This window comes from Eurosta solidaginis, chromosome 2 (genome assembly GCF_040869045.1).
Source record: "Eurosta solidaginis isolate ZX-2024a chromosome 2, ASM4086904v1, whole genome shotgun sequence".
Taxonomy (NCBI): Eukaryota; Metazoa; Arthropoda; class Insecta; order Diptera; family Tephritidae; genus Eurosta; species Eurosta solidaginis.
This window is the reverse complement of record NC_090320.1, coordinates 18030053-18050728: the sequence shown is the minus strand read 5'-3', so window position 1 is coordinate 18050728 and position 20676 is coordinate 18030053. Positions and strand designations below refer to the sequence as shown.

Here is a 20676-nt window from a genome sequence, read left to right as displayed (position 1 = left end):
GTACTGGTACAGACAAAACTGACCGGCAAAAGAAAGCCAGTCGATGCAAATAGTATATCTGCCATGTAGAAAATAGTGCATAAAATCTTACATAATTTTAGGCGCACTCTACATTATTTTAGAAATCATCATCCTTCACATGGAAGACTGTGTTCCTTTGAGGTATTGGTTCTTGCCAAATAAAGTATTTCCAACTGACCTCGAAAGAAGGTATAAAATGCCTAAATTGAAAAACACAATAATCAATGATTCACCCTGAAAAAAAGTTTGAGGCTTAAGTTGATTCATAGAAATGTAAGATTCCGAGCATATCAGTTCTCAGATTATAGATATCAGTTCTCATATTATAGATATCAGTGTTGCTAAAACCTGATCGCCAAAAGATAGAAGCTCAGATGACAGACAGTCCCAATGCCATGCAGCAGATGCAGCAGATGCAGCACTAAATGTTACATACTTTTAGGCACACTTTATATTATTTCAGAAACAATTAGCGTTCGAGTTTTAATGGTGTTATACAACAGAGTCCAAGGGCAGCAAGACAAAATTGGATGTCCTATAAAATTTTGAATACTTCTTTGAGTCACATGAGAAGTTCATGCCACAAATATACTTGGATGGTTTGCCAAACCACTGCCGAAGTGAGGGTTTAGAAAAACTGTTCCAAAGTATTGTTTTGGTTCTTATTCGTCAGTTAAACTGGAATTTTCGACATTGTATGCCAGCAAGCCAGCATAATATACGAGTGTCATTTAATAGGGTATCTAGTTTCTGGAAAGTGCACACGGAACCGAACTATTCTTATTTATGTTGCGACTTGCTTAAGATTTGGAACTTGGGTAGTATACTATAGTATTAGTATAACCACGAAGTCGAACACGCACCGACTATTCGAAAAATTTATAATTATGTGGATAAAGGGTTGGTGGAGGTTTAGGTGTAGGTGAGGGTGCAGTTGGAGAGAAAATGACAAAAAAAAGCGAGAAAGAGTTAGTGAGAAATGAAGTGAAAGAGGAATCATCCCTGTCCTCTTAAGACAGACTGCAATAGAAATTTCATAATTTTTTTTTAAAGGCAGATAAACCAAAGCTCGGACAAACCCGCGGCTGTCTGGTATGCTCGTGCATTAATAATAGGAACATTTTTACCTTTATGAAACTTACTTTTTATTTGTGCTGTGCTTGACAGTATTCTGCACTGTCTAGATGAAACTCCATAGATGTTGGAACAGGTCGAACAAGCTGAAATGATATGAAAAAAGGACAATTATTAGATATATCAATGTTTATTGTTAAGCAGTAAAAAGTCTAATCGATTATACATCTTAGTATTTATAAATTTCCTTTCACTCTATTTGTCCGCGATGGACTCCTAAGCTACTTAACCGATTTGATTTAATCATATTTGCACACCGTGTACAATTTAATCCAAACTTGAAAGATAGGATAGCGTTCCTGTGAGGTTTCTTTACGGGAAGTTGAGCCGGGACCGATCTATTCGAACAAATTATATTCACAGTTTGATTTTCCTGAAATTTAGTATATCCTTTGCCTCGGTAAATATTTACGATACTTCTTCTCCGGGAAGAGGGCCAGGGACCGATCTTTTTGAACGAATTCTGTTCTTGTTTCGATTTACCTGAAATTGGGCATTTAGCCCTTTGTCTAGATTAGTATTAATGTCACTTTTTTCGGGAAATGGAGCAGGGATCGACTGGGACTGGGACTTGGACTAGAACTGGGACTGAGACTGGGAAAAGTGATGGAGAAGTACTAGAGAAAAGAGAAAGGAGGGAAGGCGAAAAAGATAGAGTTGAACAAAGATAGAAAGATATGGGTAAATGGAGCGGAAAAGAAGTGAGGGAAAATACAGAGAGAAGAAATAGACGCATAAAAAGAGAAAGGCAGAGGGAACAGTGAATAAAAAGATAAGGAAAAGGGGGAGAGAGAGCAAGGGAGAGTAATAGCTAAAAACTGCTTAAAAATTATGCAGATAGACCATATATATACTTTTTTTTATTTTTGAAAAGTTTTGTTATCTTTTAAAGCATGTTATATATATATTGGGAAGACAAAAACCCATATTTAGCATAAAAACTGAAATGATTCTAAGCCCGAGGTTGACTCCTTGCCTCAATTTTGGTAAAGACACTTCCCGAAAATTTTGGGGTCTATTGCCGATGTTGAAAATTTCTTTGACTGAAATTACATTCGATACGCTCCGTATAAGCCTGAATGTCTCGAAAGCGATATGATATGATCACGTTGAGCCTTCTAGAATACTGACTCACATTCCGGTTCGCCAGTGCCTTAATTCAAGATTTGATTCTGCGATTTTTGGGGATCAACATGATTTGTGATTGTGATCAACCGCAGCGATTTTTATACGTGTCAGTGATAGAAGAGCAAAATTCGTAATCACAGCGCCAATCGCAGCTCCCGTCGCAGCAGACGAATTAGCAACAGCAGTTAGAATCACTGCTAGATGCCGCAGTAAGCTGCTAGAGATGGTGTTTTCCTGGCGCTATGAATCAATATGTGCAGTTTCCTGCGACAATTCGCAGGTAATTGTTTGGGTAGAGAGCTGTGATCGGACCTACGACTGCCAGTACTGGTAGGCGTGATTGCGAAAAAAAAAATATGTAGATGCCGTCACAGAAGTCTGTTTTGTCGAATTCTCGGATGATTTCGCTGCAGTTTACTGTAAACATTTCAGTAGAGCTTGCGGGAGTTTTTTAGTAATCATCATATACATGGATACAAAAAAAAACCTATGAAAATGGCACTCTCGCTCTGCGTTTCAGAGATTTCACAACAATCACACCCGACTGAGTTATTAAAAGATTAATTAAATGAAAAGAATAACAATAAACAATAAAATTAAAAACATATCACACGCTTCTCAGAAAAAAATACAAAAATAAATAAATGCAATCAATTTATCAGCATTTGAGTGTATTGTTTACAAGGCGTGCATTTCTCTCTTTTTTTTTCAATATGAAAACAAAGAAAGTGAAAATGGATTTGTTCTTGTTTTCAATAAAAAACCACATGCGCGCAACGAAATTAATATAGACAATCGTATTTTATATAGAAGCTCCGTCTGGATGTGTCGATTTATGAAATTAATATTCTCTCTGCTTATGAAAGTAAAAAAAATATCACAAGCATTGCATTGCGCAGCTGGAAAAATTATGCGTTTGTGTATGTCTATATAATAATGTTTATATAAAAACATTAGACATTAAAGTATCAATGGACGATGCTCAAAACAGCTATTTAACGTTTAAGTTTTGCTGTGACTTTCAAATAAGGGTGATTTTTTTTTTTTTAATAATCATTTTTTTAAGTTTTTTTTTTAAGTTTTTTTTTTTTAATTTTATTTTATTTTTTTAAGTTTTTTTTTTTTAATTTTATTTTTTTTTTCAAATTTTTAATTATTGTTTTTCAATTCAATTAAATCTGTATAATCGAAATAGCTATGACTTTGTCCGTCCTGATGTCATATTGTTATTATTAAATAAATAAGAACTAAAAAATTTATGTAAACAAATTTTTTCCTGTATTAAACCGAAGGCGATTCCCACTTAATCGTACAAATAATTTTTTATTCTAAAAATTTTTTTTTTTTTTTATAATTTTTTTTTTTTATTTTTGTTAAATCATTTTATTTCCTTTACTGTTTTTTTTAATGCTTAATTTTGTTATTTTTTCTTATTTAATTTTATTTATTTTTTCTTTCTTTTTTGTTAAAAATTTTTTGAAGTTTATATTTACTTTGATCTTTTAAATTTTTTCTTTTTCTTTACTTTTTTATTTCTTTATTATTCTGTTGCTGTTCCTAATCTTTTTTGTATTTTTATTTTTATTTTCTTTTTCTAATTTTTTATTAAATTTTTACCTGTTATACTGCTGTGACCGACAAATAACGGTGAATTTTTTTTTAATTTAGTTTTTTTTGATATCGCGGGTTCGAATCGAGCTCAAGGCCTAACAATAATTTTTTATCATTATTATTGTTATGATAAATTTTTTCTTAATTGAAAAAATTTTTAAATTAGAATAGAAGAAAGACAAAATTTAGACAACTGCCAAAGCTCGTTGTATAGATCCATTTCGGGAACTGCTAAATTCCTTCATCGGCAACGTTTAGGCGCCGCTGCTATAACCATTCAGCCATCACAGCGGTTTTTTGTTTGTCTTCATTAATCCTACTTCTATTCTGGTTCGTGTCAATTGATATTCACAACACTGCGACATCTGTTGCAGAATGGATGTGAAAATTGGACTTGTTTGATAGCAATGCCGCCATAGTGTCATATTTTATTGACACATTTTCCCCGTGCTCTGGGATGTATTAACAATTAGTTTTTTTTAATAATTTATCTTTTCTTAAGCTTTTTCACTTTTTTCAAAATATTTATATGTATTTTGTATTATTTTTATGTTATTTTTTTATTTTAACATTTAAAAAATTTGTTTAGTTATTGTTTTTATATTAAATTTAATTTGCATAATCGAAACATCTATCACCTGTCCGTCCTGAAGTCAAGGTTTTTTTTAATAAAGAAGAATTAAAAATTTCATTTAAAAAAATGTTTTCATGCATTAAAATGAACGCAAATCCCACTTAATCACGCAAAAAAAAATTTCATTTTTAATTTATTTTTTTTACTGTATTTTTTTAAGGTTAAAATTTTTTTTCCTTCCTGTATTATCGTAGCTATCATTTGAAACGCCTGCGAGCTTTGAAATTCCATGCATAACCTCGGCATGTAAACCACTTACATATGTACATATCACCGCAAATTTACGATGCATTTGAAATTTAGAATATTGAATTTAAGTTTTAATAGCTTTTTTCATAACAAAATAAATGAAAAAATTGTATGGCTTTCGGCGACCAAGTGCAATAAGGTTCAACACCTGAAAAAATATAAAAACTAGACGGCTAGACAAAGCTATGTGATACCAAAGACGCGCATTACATATTCGTTTTTTTACAACTGACTTTTTAGGTTTTCAAGTGGCAGAATATATTTGAATGCATATGAGAGTCAACATAGGAACAACATCTGACGAAAATACATACATACATACATAACAGAAAATATGATGTTCGAAAAGATTAGGGGATTTCTTTAAAATGATAGGACTCATAGTAGTACGTTTTCATTCCAATGCATTATATTTATAGAGAAAGACTGCTTTCGATACTGAAGAAAAAGCAGGTCTAGCGTAGGTGTTGTAATAACAAATTAATGGTTCTTTTTGAAGATTAGTGTCAGTACAACGAACGATGCTGATTTGTATCAGCAGCGCTTTTAGAACAACACCTACCTTGGCATTGAAAGTCATGATGAACATACATCCAGTAGATATTGCGGGAAAGGCGGCCGCGGCCTGGTTGTTGGTCAGGCTTCATGATATGGGCTATGTGCTTTCTGACTTCCGGTACTTTAGCCTTCTTACCAGGACGGACTATTGTGGCCGATAACTGTTCCCTGTGCAAGCTACACCACAGTCTCTCCCCGTAAGAGAAATGGGAAAGGGGACTCGTCTAGGGCAGTGACCAGTTAATTCTTTCACGGATAGGTCGAAGTTGGATGGAAAGGTTGGTGGAGGGAGCTAAATGTAGCCACAAGTTTAAAATGGCTGATAATTGGAGCACCTTTCAAGCTGTAGCTGCCGCGATTAAAGAAGCGGTGGATGAAATGCTACCCAGTGCTACTACGGTTAGGGAATTTAAAGTATACTGGAATAGCCAAGCGGATATCAAGGCCATGAGCTCAACTATACTGCGAACGATGGTGGTCTGGGAGTGCTTGGCCTCGCTTTCGATTGCATTAAACTATTTTAAGATTAAGAGTATCTGGGTCCCGGGCCATAGTGTTATCTGGGGCCACTGTCTGACGGATCTTTTAGCTCGCATCGGTATAATTGAAACACCTGGCCACCTGTGGTCTGCTCCCGCATAGATGGGCCTTGAATTAGCTCAGCAATCGAACACCACCTCTTGCAGGGTAGCAAGATTATTTTGGCCGGGAGTATATGGCAGGAGGTCTGCCGAAATAATCGTATTCCCTAAGGCTCATCTATCAATGGTCGATGGGGTTTTGACAGGGCACAGCCAAATGGGAATCCATATGGTACGTGTCAATATACTGGAATCATCGAGTCACTCCATGCTTGATTGGCCAGCTTTTGCTAGAACTAGACGAAAGTATTTCGGTCGCGACTCACTTGGATCTCCAGAGAATGTATCCAAGGTTGAGATCGGTCTCATTCAAAACTATTTCGTTGTAAGGCGCGATAACCTCCGCAGAGATTTTAGGCCGAGCTTCTCTTCCAATTTGCGTCGCGCCCCTTTTAATTTTTCCTACAAATTGGCGGGACGGGACTTACTTGTCTTATGCCGACTCCGAACGGCATCTGCAAGGCAGATGAGTTTTCATTGAGAGCTTTTCTTGGCAGAAATACACTCAGAGTGTTTGCCAAACACTGCCGAGGGGCGAACCCTCTTAGAAAAATTGTCTTCTAATTGAAAAACCTTGTTTCTAAAATTTTGATGTTGCTTTGCCGGGGCGTAAACGAAGGATATTCGGTGTGGTAGGCGTAGCACGCTACCATCATACCACGGTGGCGGTCAGCTATAGCTTACGTCACCGTTATTTTATGTGGTATAACAACGGACCTTCATGCTGTCCAAGGGAGCTTCCCCTACCAGTGAAGCTACCACCTAACCTAATTGTGGACCAGTTCTAGGCATTTCAAAAGACATTTCAGACCAAACCTCTAAAGCTTATCTGCCACAATTTATCATGTAATGCAATCACACGACAAAATCACAGCTCTCCTCAATTTGAAACAATGAATCAGTTATATGTGCAGATATCTTCTACTTGATGTCACAGAAAATGCCACAAAACTCAAAGTTCATAATAATATCACATGGTTTGAACAGAGCTTTGATTGGTATGTGAGTGAAATTATAGGTAAGTGATGACGAGTGAGTTTCATACCGTCACAGACAGTTAGTCACGGTGATTTCTTCCAAGCTGACGCCGCGACTAAAATTAATTGAAATACCTGAGGCAAAATTGTGTTTTCTTTAAAATTCTAATGTATCCATAAATTTATTGAAATTCAAAATTTTCTACGTACCATTAAGAGTAAAAATTTTCCAAAAATATCTGTATTAATATTTTAGGTTAGTAAAGAACGCTCTATTTTTTGTTTCACTATAATGACTGATATGTAACAATGATTCCAAGATGTATTAGGTGTTTTATGTTAAGATGAGATACTTGTCCATGCAAAAATGTTTACAAAAATATATTTTTGATTTATGTTACGTATGTGCTTATTTTTTTACTGTTTAATGTTTTCAAAATAAAAATATATGTATTTATTCACATGTTCACAAATTTCTTGTTAAGCAAGCAAGTCACAAGTTGTTTTCAATGGTACTTGCCAAATAGCAAATTGTATTTTTTTAATAGATTTTTGTTTTAATTTATCTATTAATTTTTCTTGTTTTAAGTTATGTCAATGACAATACTATGCAAAATTGCTTCGCTTTTTAATACACGTGCACTTTTTCCGTTTTTATGTTAGTTTTTATCTTTTCGTATTTTATATCCTTTTTCTTTCTTTATTATTTTCCTTTCAGTCTTTTTTCGTTTCTCTCCCACTAAGTTGTTTATTCTTTTGGGTTTTTTAATGTTTTTTATTTTTTTTTCCGTACTAGATAGTTTCGGTGATTTCACTAATTGGAATAGAAAATAGTTTGGAATTTTTTCTGCAGTACATCCCACAATTAACAGCGAAATTTTCATACGTCTATGCGAAATTTCTTCAAAGTTCACAAAAAAAAAAAACAAAAACAAGTAAGGAAGGCTAATACTCAGCTGCCAAATTACAGCTTGCAAAACTTTTAAATTATTTATTATTTCTTTTAGATGTTGGCGGTGCCATGCCCGTTGTCCAAAATTTTACTAATTTTCTATTCTGCGTCATGAGGTCAACTCACCTACCAAGTTTCATCACTTTACCCGTCTTTGGTAATGAATTATCGCGCTTTTTCGGTTTTTCGAAATTTTCGATATCGAAAAATTGGGCGTGGTTATAGTCCGATTTCGTTAATTTTAAATAACGATCTGAGATGAGTGCTCAGAACTTACATACCAAATTTCATTAAAATACCTCAAAATTTACTCAAGTTATCGTGTTTACGGACAGACGAACGAACGGACATAGCTAAATGAATTTCTTTTTTGCCCAGATCATTTTGATATATAGAAGTCTATATCTATCTCGATTAGGTTATGCCGTTACGGGGTACCATGATGCGAACAAAATTAATATACTCTGTGAGCTCTGCTCAGCTGAGTATAAAAATGTATCATCTTGTTTAAGTCTCACAAGGTTTTTCGAATTGGGGCACAAATGCAAAAAATTACCGCCATTTAACTACAATAACACCATAGTTTATATGAAATATCTAATCAAGAACGTAATCAAAGTCAAAATAAACAAAAAAATTACAAAACTTTTAGCAATTGTATGAATATAAAAGCAGCAATAAAATTAAAAGCAAATAAATAAGTCGAATTCGCAAGGAAGTGATAAAATTGCTAAAGAAAATTTAGGTGCAAATTAATAATTTAACACGACCCACACCAAGCTCTAGTCAAATAAAAATTTCAAGGTAAAGCCCTTTTTAATTAATACCCTTTTTATACTCAGTTGAGCAGAGCTCACAGAGTATATTAACTTTGATTGCATAACGGTTGGTTGTACAGGTATAAAGGAATCGAGATAGATATAGACTTCCATATATCAAAATCATCAGTATCGAAAAAAAATTCGATTTAGCCATGTCCGTCCGTCTGTCCGTTAACACGATAACTTGAGTAAATTTTGAGGTATCTTAATGAAATTTGGTACGTAGGTTCCTGAGCACTCATCTCAGATCGCTATTTAAAATGAACGATATCGGACAATAACCACGCCCACTTTTTCCATATCGAAAATTTCGAAAAATTGAAAAAGTGCGATAATTCATTACCAAATACGCATTAAGCGATGAAACTTGGTAGGTGAGTTGAGCTTATGACGCAGAATAGAAAACTAGTAAAATTTTGGACAATGGGCGTGGCACCGCCCACTTTTAAATGAAGGTAATTTAGAAGTTTTGCAAGCTGTAATTTGGCAGTCGTTGAAGATATCATGATGAAATTTGGCAGGAACGTTACTCTTATTACTTTATGTCTGCTTAATAAAAATTTGCAAAATCGGAGAACGACCACGCCCACTTTTTAAAAAAATTTTTTTTAAATTCAAATTTTAAAAGAAAAGTTAATATCTTTACAGCATATAAGTAAATTATACCAACATTCAACTCCCGTAATGATATGGTGCAACAAAATACAAAAATAAAAGAAAATTTCAAAATGGGCGTGGCTCCGCCCTTTTTCATTTAATTTGTCTAGGATGCTTGTAATGCCATAAGTCGAACAAAAATTAACCAATCCTTGTGAAATTTGGTAGAGGCTTAGCTTCTAGGACGATAACTGTTTTCTGTGAAAAAGGGCGAAATCGGTTGAAGCCACGCTTAGTTTTTATACACAGTCGACCGTCTGTCCTTCCGCTCGGCCGTTAACACGATAACTTGAGCAAAAATCGATATATCTTTACTAAACTCTTTTGCAGGGCGAAATCAAAAGCCCTTCGAATCTTGGAAGGAATACTGTTCGTGGTATTGCATATATAAATAAATTAGCGGTACCCGACAGATGATGTTCTGGATCACCCTGGTCCACATTTTGATCGATATCTCGAAAACGCCTTCACATATACAACTAAGGGCCACTCCCTTTTAAAACCCTCAATAATACCTTTAATTTGATACCCATATCTTACAAACACATTCTAGAGTCACCCCTGGTCCACGTTTATGGCGATATCCCAAAAAGGCGTCCACCCATAGATCAAAGGCCCACTCCCTTTTAAAATACTCATTAACACCTTTCATTTGATACCCATATAGTACAAACAAATTCTAGAGTCACCCCTGGTCCACCTTTATGGCGATATCTCGAAAAGGCGTCCATCTATAGAACTTAGGCCCACGCCCTTTTAAAATACTCATTAATACCTTTCATTTGATACCCATATCGTACAAACACCCATATCGTAGAACTTAGGCCCACTCCCTTTTAAAATTATCAATTAACACATTTCATTTGATACCCATATCGTACAAACAAATTCTGGAGTCAGGCCTGGTCCACCTTTGTGGCGATATCCCTAAATGGCGTCCATCTATAGAACTATGGCCCACTCCCTCTTAAGATACTCTTTAATACCTTCCATTTGATACCCATGTCATACAAACACATTCCAGGGTTACCCTAGGTTCTTTTTACTACATGGTGATTTTCCATTATTTTGTCACCACAGCTCTCAACTGAGTATGTAATGTTCGGTTACACCCGAACTTAGCCTTCCTTACTTGTTAATTTCATGTTTAATTTATATATTTTTTTTTTTTTCAAAGCTTATGGAGTTAGCATATTGTTTTCATGTTCTCTTAAATGCAATTTTTTGAATTTTTATATTGTTTATAAGTTCCTAATAATAATTTCTTTTTTAATTTTCTTTGAAATCGGTGACGGTTTTTTATGAAGTGGCTATTTGTCTTAAAAAAAGTTCGTTATGGTCCAGAATGAGGTATAATGAAGAAAAATATCAAAAAAAAAAATATCAAAAAAAAAATATATATATATATAAATAAAAAACAACACAAAAAACAATTTGGAAATTTTTCTAGCATTATTTTTTTTTATTGATATTAGATAATTTTCTATAACAAATTTTTTTCATAATTCACTTTTTTCTTGTAATTACTTTATTTACTGTAATTAATTAATTTATTTTTATTTGATTGTAATTAATAACAATTTTTTAGGTTTTTGTGTCTACTTTCTTTATAGTACTTGTATTTTTTCATATTTTATTTTGTAATTCCTTTTTGTTTTTAGATTTTTCAAACCTAATTTATTTTTTTAATATTTTTTTTGTATTCCGTACTTTTTGCTAATTTTGTTTTTTTTTTTCAAATAGTTTTCTTTAAGTGACATATTTTTTATGAATTAATTTTTTTTTTTAATATTTTTTTTTTTTTTTTTTGATTATTTTTTTTAAATAATATATATTTTGTCTTTACATATTTCTTTTTAAAGACTGAACTTTTTTTTACATATTTTTGTTCAAATCATAAATTTTTTTAATCACCTTTTTTCATAATTTGTTTATTCTTTAATTTAAAAAAAAATTATTTGTTTAATTATTTTGATATTTTTCTAATTCATTTGCTTTTTTATTTTTTATTGACTTTTTTCTTTAACAAACATTTACTTTTCGTTTTTACTTTGTAATTTTCTTTGTTTCGTTCAATTGTTTTTTTTCGTGTATTTCGTTATTATGCCTTAAAACAAAAAGGAACAGATATAGACCCACCAATAAGTATACCGAAATGGTCAGGAGATCGTCATCGTTAAGTTGAACGCAAACTCAATTGCACAATTTTGGAGATATCTTGATGAAATTTGGCGTGCCGCTATATTTTGGTGACCGATTAAACATTTTTCGAAACCAATCGGATCGAACCACAATAGCATATGCCCCCCATATAATCCATTTTCAGGTAAAAGGGATTTTTTGCAACATTTTCCTCAACTTATTAGATAGAAGCTTCAAGTTTAATCAGAGAAGAGATCGGTCTTGTTTTTAGTTTACATCCTAGATAAGGAGGTTCATAGTCACAGCTACCTAATGTAGACAACAGGAGCCAGAGGATTACCAATCAATTATGTATTTGAAATTTATCGAAATAGTCGCTTGTGTACATCTTTTCTCTATATATTTCGTTTCTTATACAGTCGATTATTCGGATATAGCGAATTGGATAAGATTATTGCTCAGGTTAATTCATGAAAGGTATAAAGACTTAGGCACAGTCGGACAGGGCCTTATTATTTTTGTTTCTTTTTTTGTCTTTGTTAAGAAATTTTCTGCTTTTCCCAATAAACTTCAATTTTTTTAAGAAAAATGCAATTTATTTCAACGCTGTTGAGTTGTTTCAATTTTCTAATTTTTCCCAAGTAACTTCCCCAATAATCCAAATTAGATAGCAGAACTCTAGACAGCTAATTCCACAATTTTTTTCTTATTTAATTGGATTTCAGTTATTATTCTAATCTTTTCAACAAACTAAAATAGTCTTACCAAATTTTAATCCTTCGAATTTGTTTACTTATTCGAAGAAGATATCAAAAAGAGTATGACTGTCAATAAAATCTTTGAACTTAAGCGCTGAACTTGAAGGTCAACAACCATCAATAGCCAAACAACAAAACCGCTGAGACAATGGTCAATTTGATTCATGTCACGTTCAGTCTGACGGCTAAAGCAATCAAAAACTAAGTTAGCTGCTTATACAGTTGATCATAAGAAGAAATGCATTAAGTTTTTGGATACTTGCAGCAGTAACAAATTTGATTGTGTAGATATAAACGTAACAAATGTGTGGACGAACTGACAAACAATAAGATAAAGTATAGGAAAAATATAGTATTTTCAAGTTCAATGTTATTCGCATAAGTACTTCTACATACACGTGCGAATATATATAAAAGAGAAGTTCGATGGCACTTCTGAAGGTAAAATAAATGATATGATCAATTGAAAATAAAGATTGCACAACAACGGAAAATTGTATAAGATATATATTCGTAAATTAAATCAAGTGCACAATTACGGGTTATAAGTGTGTATGTACATATGTATACATCTAAATTCGAAGACATTGATTTATTCACTAATTTCCATGGCAACTAAGTAAACGCGTTGATTGATGGATATCATTTTAGTGCATATATAATGGAAGTTTGTGAATTGTGATTAATTGTGATGGTGACAAGAATTTTCATCTGTCGCAGTGCATTAAAAGAAGCTATTAAAATTTCAATTGACATATGAATTTATATAAAATATAACAAAACGAGAACGAAAAAATTGATATGGAGAGACGAAAGCTTTGATTTTTAATTTTGACGAAACATATTTTTAAATTTGTTATTAATAGCAGGATTTATTTTGGTAATTTCTTATCTGAAAACTTTGAAATTTTGTTTTACTTTCGAACCCTTTTTTTATTATAACTAATAACTAGTGCGTAATTTTCACTGTTTAAAGGCATTCTTTACTGATTTTTAGGATTGTAGTTTTAGCAGTTATGAAGATAATAATTGTAAATCCTTTTATTTTTCTTATTTTTGTCTCTTTCTTCTTTTTGTCTTTTTTATTTTTTCCTTTATATTAATTTCTTATATTTTCCTTTTATGTTTTCTGCTTTTAAATTCAAATATATTCTTCTTTTTTATTTTCTTCTTTTTTATTATACATTTTTTTTTATTTTCTTCTTTTCCTGTAATCTTGTTTTTTCGTATTCTTCTTTTTTTCTTTTTCCCTTCCTTTTTTATTTTTATTTTGTTTCCTTTTTTTTCATTTCCTATTTTTTTCTTCTTCTTTGTTTTCTGCTTTTAAATTAAAATATATTACACTTTTTTCTTTTCCTTTCTTTTATTCTTCTTTTTTTTCTTCTTTTTTTATTTTCTTCTGTTTTTATTTTCCTCTATTTAATTTTCTTATTTTCTTCGCTTTTCTTATTTTCTCTTTCATCTCCAATTTTTTCGAGTTTTTTCTTTTTGTCTTTTTCTCTTTGTTTCCTGTTTTTGCTTTCTTATTTTGTTTTTTTCCTTCTTTTGTTTTTTATTTCTTCCTTTTTTATGTTTGTTTTTTCTTCTTTCCATGTATTCTCTTTCTTTTCTTTTTTCGCTGATTTTAATTTTGCTTTCATTTATTTTGAACATTTTCTATCTTAATTTTGTTGCTTTATTTTTATTGCGTCTTATCCGCCACCGTGGTGTGATGGTAGCGTGCTCCTCCTATCACACCGTATGCCCTGGGTTCGCACCCCGGGCAAAGCAACATCAAAATTTTAGAAATGAGGTTTTTCAATTAGAAGAAAATTTTTCTAAGCGGGGTCGCCCCTCGGCAGTGTTTGGCAAGCGCTCCGGGTGTATTTCTGCCATGAAAAGCTCTCAGTGAAAACTCATCTGCCTTGCAGATACCGTTCGGAGTCGGCATAAAACATGTAGGTCCCGTCCGGCCAATTTGTAGGTAAAATCAAGAGAAGCACGACGCAAATTGGAAGAGGAGCTCGGCCTTAGATCTCTTCGGAGGTTATCGCGCCTTACATTTATTTATTTTTTTTTTTATCTTTAATTCGTACTTTTTTGCTACTGTATTTTTTTATTTTTTTTTTTCCTTTAATTTTGTTCATATTGATTTGATTATTCGATTATTATTTCAAACTTTTTGCATATATTTTATATATTTTTTATTTTATTAAATTTTTATAGATATTTAATATCCTTTTTTAATTTTTTATTTAAATTTTTTTAAATCCCATTACTACATTTTCCACTTTCACTTTTTTTTTTATTTTTTAACTATACTTTTTTATTAAATTTTTTTATTTTTTTACTACATTTTTTCTTTCGATTTCTTATTTTATTTTTTTCCTAAGTTCAATTTTACTTTGTTTCAGTTTTTACATTTACTTTATATTATTCTTTGGATTTTTTTGTTTTTACCATACTATTTTTTATATTTCATAGTTTTAATGTTTTTTCTTTATTTTTTCATTACTTTTTTTATATTTTAATAAACATTTTTTAATTTTATCTTCATTGTTTGAATTGTTTTAAATGTTTTATTTAATTACTTTTATTAGTTTTTTTTTTATTTATTGCTTGTAATTTTGCTTTAAATATTTCTTTATTATAACATAATTTTTATTATTATTATACTTAATTATTTTTTTAGTATTTCATTGAATAAGTATTTCATAATTTAGTGTCAAGTTTTTTTTATTTCTCTTTGTCTCTTTTTCTTAGTTTTTTTCGCAATTTTTTGTAATTATTATTTTTGTAAATTAAAAAAATTATTTAAAATTTGTTTCGCAATTATTTTCTTCGTAATTATACTCAGTTGAGCAGAGCTCACAGAGTATATTAACTTTGATTGTATAACGGTTGGTTGTACAGGTATAAAGGAATCGAGATAGATATAGGCTTCCATATATCAAAATCATCAGTATCGAAAAAAATATGATTGAGCCATGTCCGTCCGTCCGTTAACACGATAACTTGAGTAAATTTTGAGGCATCTTGACGAAATTTGGTATGTAGGTTCCTGGGCACTCATCTCAGATCGTTATTTAAAATGAACGATATCGGACTATAACCACGCCCACTTTTCGATATCGAAAATTTCGAAAAATACAAAAAGTGCGATAATTCATTACCAAAGACGGGTAAAGCGATGAAACTTGGTAGGTGGGTTGAACTTATGACGTAGAAGAGAAAATAAGTAAAATTTTGGACAACGGGCGTGGCACCGCCCACTTTTAAAAGAAGGTAATTAAGAAGTTTTGCAAGCTGTAATTTGGCAGTCGTTGAAGATATCATGATGAAATTTGGCAGGAACGTTGCTTGTATTACTATATGTATGCTTAATAAAAATTAGCAAAATCGGAGAACGACCACGCCCACTTTAAAAAAAAAAAAAATTTTAAGTGAATTTTTACAAAAAATTTAATATCTTTACAGTATATAAGTAAATTATGTCAACATTCAACTCCAGTAATGATATGGTGCAACAAAATACAAAAACAGAAGAAAACTTCAAAATGGGCGTGGCTCCGCCCTTTTTCATTTGATTTGTCCAGGATAAATTTAATGCCACGCCCAGCTTTTATACACAGTAGATCGTCTGTCCTTCCGCTCGGCCGTTAACACGATAACTTGAGCAAAAATCGATATATCTTTACTAAACTCAGTTCACATAATTATCTGAACACACTTTGTATTGGTATAGAAAATGGCCAAAATCCGACTATGACCACGCCCACTTTTTCGATTTCGAAAATTACGAAAAATGAAAAAAATGCTATAATTCTATACCAAATACGAAAAAATGGATGAAGCATGGTAATTGCATTGGTTTATTGACGCAAAATATAACTTTAGCAAAAACTTTGTAAAATGGGTGTGACACCTACTATATTAAGTAGAAGAAAATGAAAAAGTTCTGCAGGGCGAAATCGAAAGCCCTTGGAATCATGGCAGGAATACTGTTCTTGGTATTACATATATAAATAAATTAGCGGTACCCGACAGATGATGTTCTGGGTCACCCTGGTCCACATTTTGGTCGAAATCTCGAAAACGCCTTCACATATACAACTACCACAACTCCCCTTTAAAATTCTTATTAATACCTTTAATTTGACACCCATATTGTACAAACACATTATAGAGTCACCCCCGGTCCACCTTTATGGCGATATATCGAAAAGGCGTCCATCTATAGAACTAAGGCCCACTCCCTTTTAAAATACTCATTATCACCTTTCGTTTGATACTCATAATGTACAAACGCATTCTAGAGTCAACCCTGGTCCACCTTTATGGCGATATCTCGAAAAGGCGTCCACCTACAGAACTAAGACCCACTCCCTTTTAAAATACTCATTAACACCTTTCATTTGGTACCCATATCGTACAAACAAATTCTAGAGTCACCCCTGGTCCACCTTTATATCGATATTTCGAAAAGGCGTCCACCCATAGAACTAAGGCCCACTCCCTTTTAAAATACTCATTAACACCTTTCGTTTGATACCCATATTGATTGTATAAACGCATTCTAGAGTCATCCCTGGTCCACCTTTATGGCGATATCTCGAAAAGGCGTCCACCTATAGAACTGAGGCCAACGCCCTTTTAAAAAACTCATTAACACCTTTCTTTTGATACCCATATCGTACAAACAAATTCTAGAGTCACCCCTGGTCCACCTTTATATCGATATTTCGAAAAGGCGTCCACCAATAGAACTAAGGCCCACTCCCTTTTAAAATACTCATTAACACCTTTCATTTGATACCCATATCGTACAAACAACACATTCCGGGGTTACCCTAGGTTCATTTTCCTACATGGTGATTTTCCCTTATTTTGTCTCCATAGCTCTCAACTGAGTATGTAATGTTTGGTTACACCCGAACTTAGCCTTCCTTACTTGTTTTTGTTTGTTTTGGCAATGTATTAAGTGTTCGTAATTTTAGGACCAGTTTTGTAATATTTTGTATTTTTTTGAATATTTTTGCAAATTGTGTTTATATAATTTAATCATTTTTTTTATAAGTTTTATTACAATTTTTGTTTGTTTTGGCAAATTTTTCTTTTTAATTCTCTCCTTTTTGTTTACGTTTTTAATTTTTATAATTTGTAGTAATTTGATCATTATATCCTCCATTTTATTGCCTTTTTAAATTTTTTTATACATATATGTAAGTTTCTTGTTTTTTATTTTTCTTACTTCTCATAATATTTATTTGCTCTTTATTTTTATTTTTTTTTTTACTTTATTTCTTTACTTATTATTTGTCTTGCTTTATTTTCCTTTAACTATATTTTCTTATATTTTTGTTTAACTAATTAGCCTTATGCATTAAAACAAAAAAAGTAAACAAGACATTGATTTCGCGCAATATTAATCTTTTATAATAAGTTTTACATATTATACATTCACAAACATTTAGATTCAACGGAAATTACGTTTTTGTTATCAAGTCTTGTGTAATCAAGTGCGCCTAGCAGTCATCTAATCACAATTAATTATTTATAATTCATTGACTAAAGTGATAATCAGCTGTGGCTACAAATTGTTTTTATTTGAATTGCGTTTGTTTGAATGGGTGTCTTTAAATAAGAACAACAGGAATAAACGAGAACATTATATATTTAGTGAGGTTTATCTTACAAACAACCTCTGATATAAGTAATTTTTCTTCCTGCCTTCAACCCAAACTTACTTAGGCTAATTTTGAAATAGACAACTTTTAATATTTTTCCCCGATATAACACTAAATGTACACCTGTAATATAACATCAATATGAAAGACTAAAGGGCGTATTTCGCGAAGACTTTGCGACCTAAGAAGTGCTCCAAGAAAATGTATTACCAAGAAAGATCATTTTTTTCAAATAATACTTCAAAAACTATACCAGCACATTCAAAAATTTACTTGAAGGAATAATTAAAGAAAACATTGCGAAAGAGAGAAATAAAACTAGCTTACCGAAATGAGCAAGAAATCGCCCCAGAAAAATTTTAAAGATTAAAAGAAGAAAACAAATTATGAATACTTAATAAATTTAGAAATAAATATTAGTACTGCATTTTGGTGTTTATTTGACGTATACAACTAATGATCTTTGCAGATATAGTAAGTCACTGTCTCTGTCATACGTTAAAATTAAATCAAATAAATCCTAAAAAAACTCTGGTTTTTGCTCACAGTTGCTTTGCTGTGACTGCAATGGACAACTCGCACTTCAGTGAGATTCTCACGTAGCACAGTAGGCCAGTGCATCACATAGTCTATGAGTGTATTTCTTTTTTGTCGTTAGCCGTGTTCTTTTACATGTATATACATCTACATTTGCGACTAAAATACGCTCACATGGAAGTAGTGTGTGGAGAAATAGTGGAGACACATCGCATTTTTTTTTAACTTGATTTGATGATGTTTCTATGTGGAATTTTTTCCAATTACCTTTTGATAAATTTTTTTTCAGTAACTTTTCTTTCACAAAATTTTTGTTTGTGTATATAAACGACAATTCTTTTCTTTGTTCTGCTTGTTGAGTAATTTTTTTTTTTACTCAGATGGTTCCAACGGATGCGCGTGTGCCAAAAAAATTTGTTTTTTAATTTTTTCAATTTAACACTGTACTTCTTTGTTGTTTATTTTTTATTTATTTTGTTACACTTTTTACTCATACAAAAATCGCCTTAACAATTTTGTTAGTGCCTTTTTGTTTAGTAATTTTTTTGCGAGGTGAATGCTGACGTCAATTGACAAACGTGCTCATAAAATATTAAAATATTATAATTTTTATTTTTCACAATTTTGCAAAAACTCTTTTGCGGATTTGAGTTTGAAATAAACCAAAAAATTTGGCTTGTGAGGTTGCAAAAATGTTTTTTTAAATTTTTTTAACCTTTTGTCGTTGCGTCTCTTCAATGCATTTAATGCAGCTCTTTGTTGCTATTGACACTTATTTTTATTACGACCAAATAGGGCGGTGCTGTGTTCAATCTGCTAACTGCCGGCGTTTCACAACTAACGGCGTTGTTGTTACTTTGTGCGTGGCTTTTAAGGGGTTAATATGTTACTTGTTTTTTATTTTAGATTTTTTTATTTCATAGACACAATTCTCAAATTTTGTTTTTTTAAATTCTATTCTCCCGCTAGACGACGCGATTGAATTTCCATTAGATATCGACAGGTGTCAATTCTAAGTCGTTGGTCGATTACAACATTCAACAGAGTAGAGTTGCTGCGAGTTGAGCTCAGTTTCATCATTTGATGGCGACTGATGCGGCAGGTAATGTTTTCGACGCGTTGTGGTCCGACTCTTTGGGAAAATTGATGAACTTACGAGTTGCTAGCTGTTTGTCATGTGAGCGCCTTGCTACAATAAAACGACGCTGCTACAAACGCGTCGAAGGCACTTGCTTTGTTGCGCTGGTGAGAGCGACGCTGAGTAGCGGTGAGTGAATTTGTAGGGAGTACAATTGTTTTGAGTATTTTGGCAAACGCTAACCGGTTAAATGGCAACAACAATACTTTGAGAAAATGGGCACACCCGTATAATGAAGAGATAGAGAACTAAAACTGAGCACGAGAATGGGAGAGTAAAAAATTATATATTTGGCGAGCAAAAGTCTCCAAACATTAATTTTACTGTATGTGTTGTTTCTATAAACGACGAGAAAAAGCTCTAACGTCTAAACAATCCCATTTCAATGTGATGGATTTTCAAAGCCAAAGCCAAAGAAATCAAACAAAGATAATAATAAATATGTATGGAACAAAGATAAGGAAAGAACGATGTGTAGAAAAAGCAAGAGAAAGGAAAATATACAAATAAACATAGTATAAAGTAGACAAATGCAGATATTGAAGAAATAGAGAGAAAGAGAAGGAGATAGAATCCCAATTTCTTAACTAGTTAAACGCGTTTTTCAAAAATCTCGAAAATTTCCGAAGAAGGTGTGCTAGATCGTGTTTCTAGAATTGCTCATGTACTAAGCGTCGCTAGTTTGTTTGCCCGACCTAAAAACACACACCCCAAAAGGCTGCAGGTCTGTCAAAATACTGCACTCAGAAATGCCACGGGACGTCTTCTTGCGACCCTTAGCACCTCCTAAAAAGCGAGGTAAAAGAGCACAATATAAAAGAGCCAGAACAGGCTAGATCGCCATTTACGAACGAAGAAGATAATAAGAAGCGCGACCTAAAAAGGAACCACGAATCATTCTAGGTTAACCTGCTATCTTGTCAAACGTAAGCCTAATATGTAATACGTAATGCATATCTCGGATGTGTAGTGTCCTAAAAGTTACAAATCATTTACTTTAAACCCATCCTCTAGGACTTTACTATGGTCAAACCCTGCACAAGCTGGCGGTT

General features: G+C 32.4%; 1 protein-coding gene across 1 annotated transcript in view; it reads right to left on the bottom strand.

Annotated features, from left to right (window-relative positions):
* LOC137239356 (uncharacterized) overlaps positions 1–19667 on the bottom strand; it is a 36994-nt gene extending 17327 nt beyond the window's left edge. Inside the window, exons 1-2 of the mRNA XM_067764557.1 lie at positions 18754–19667; positions 1164–1241 (exon numbers count right to left, since the gene is read on the bottom strand). Coding sequence (XP_067620658.1) covers positions 19441–19566 — 126 coding nt within the window. The 5' untranslated portion in view covers positions 19567–19667 and the 3' untranslated portion in view covers positions 1164–1241; positions 18754–19440. The remainder of the gene's footprint in view (positions 1–1163; positions 1242–18753) is intronic.
* Positions 19668–20676: the final 1009 nt, after the last annotated feature.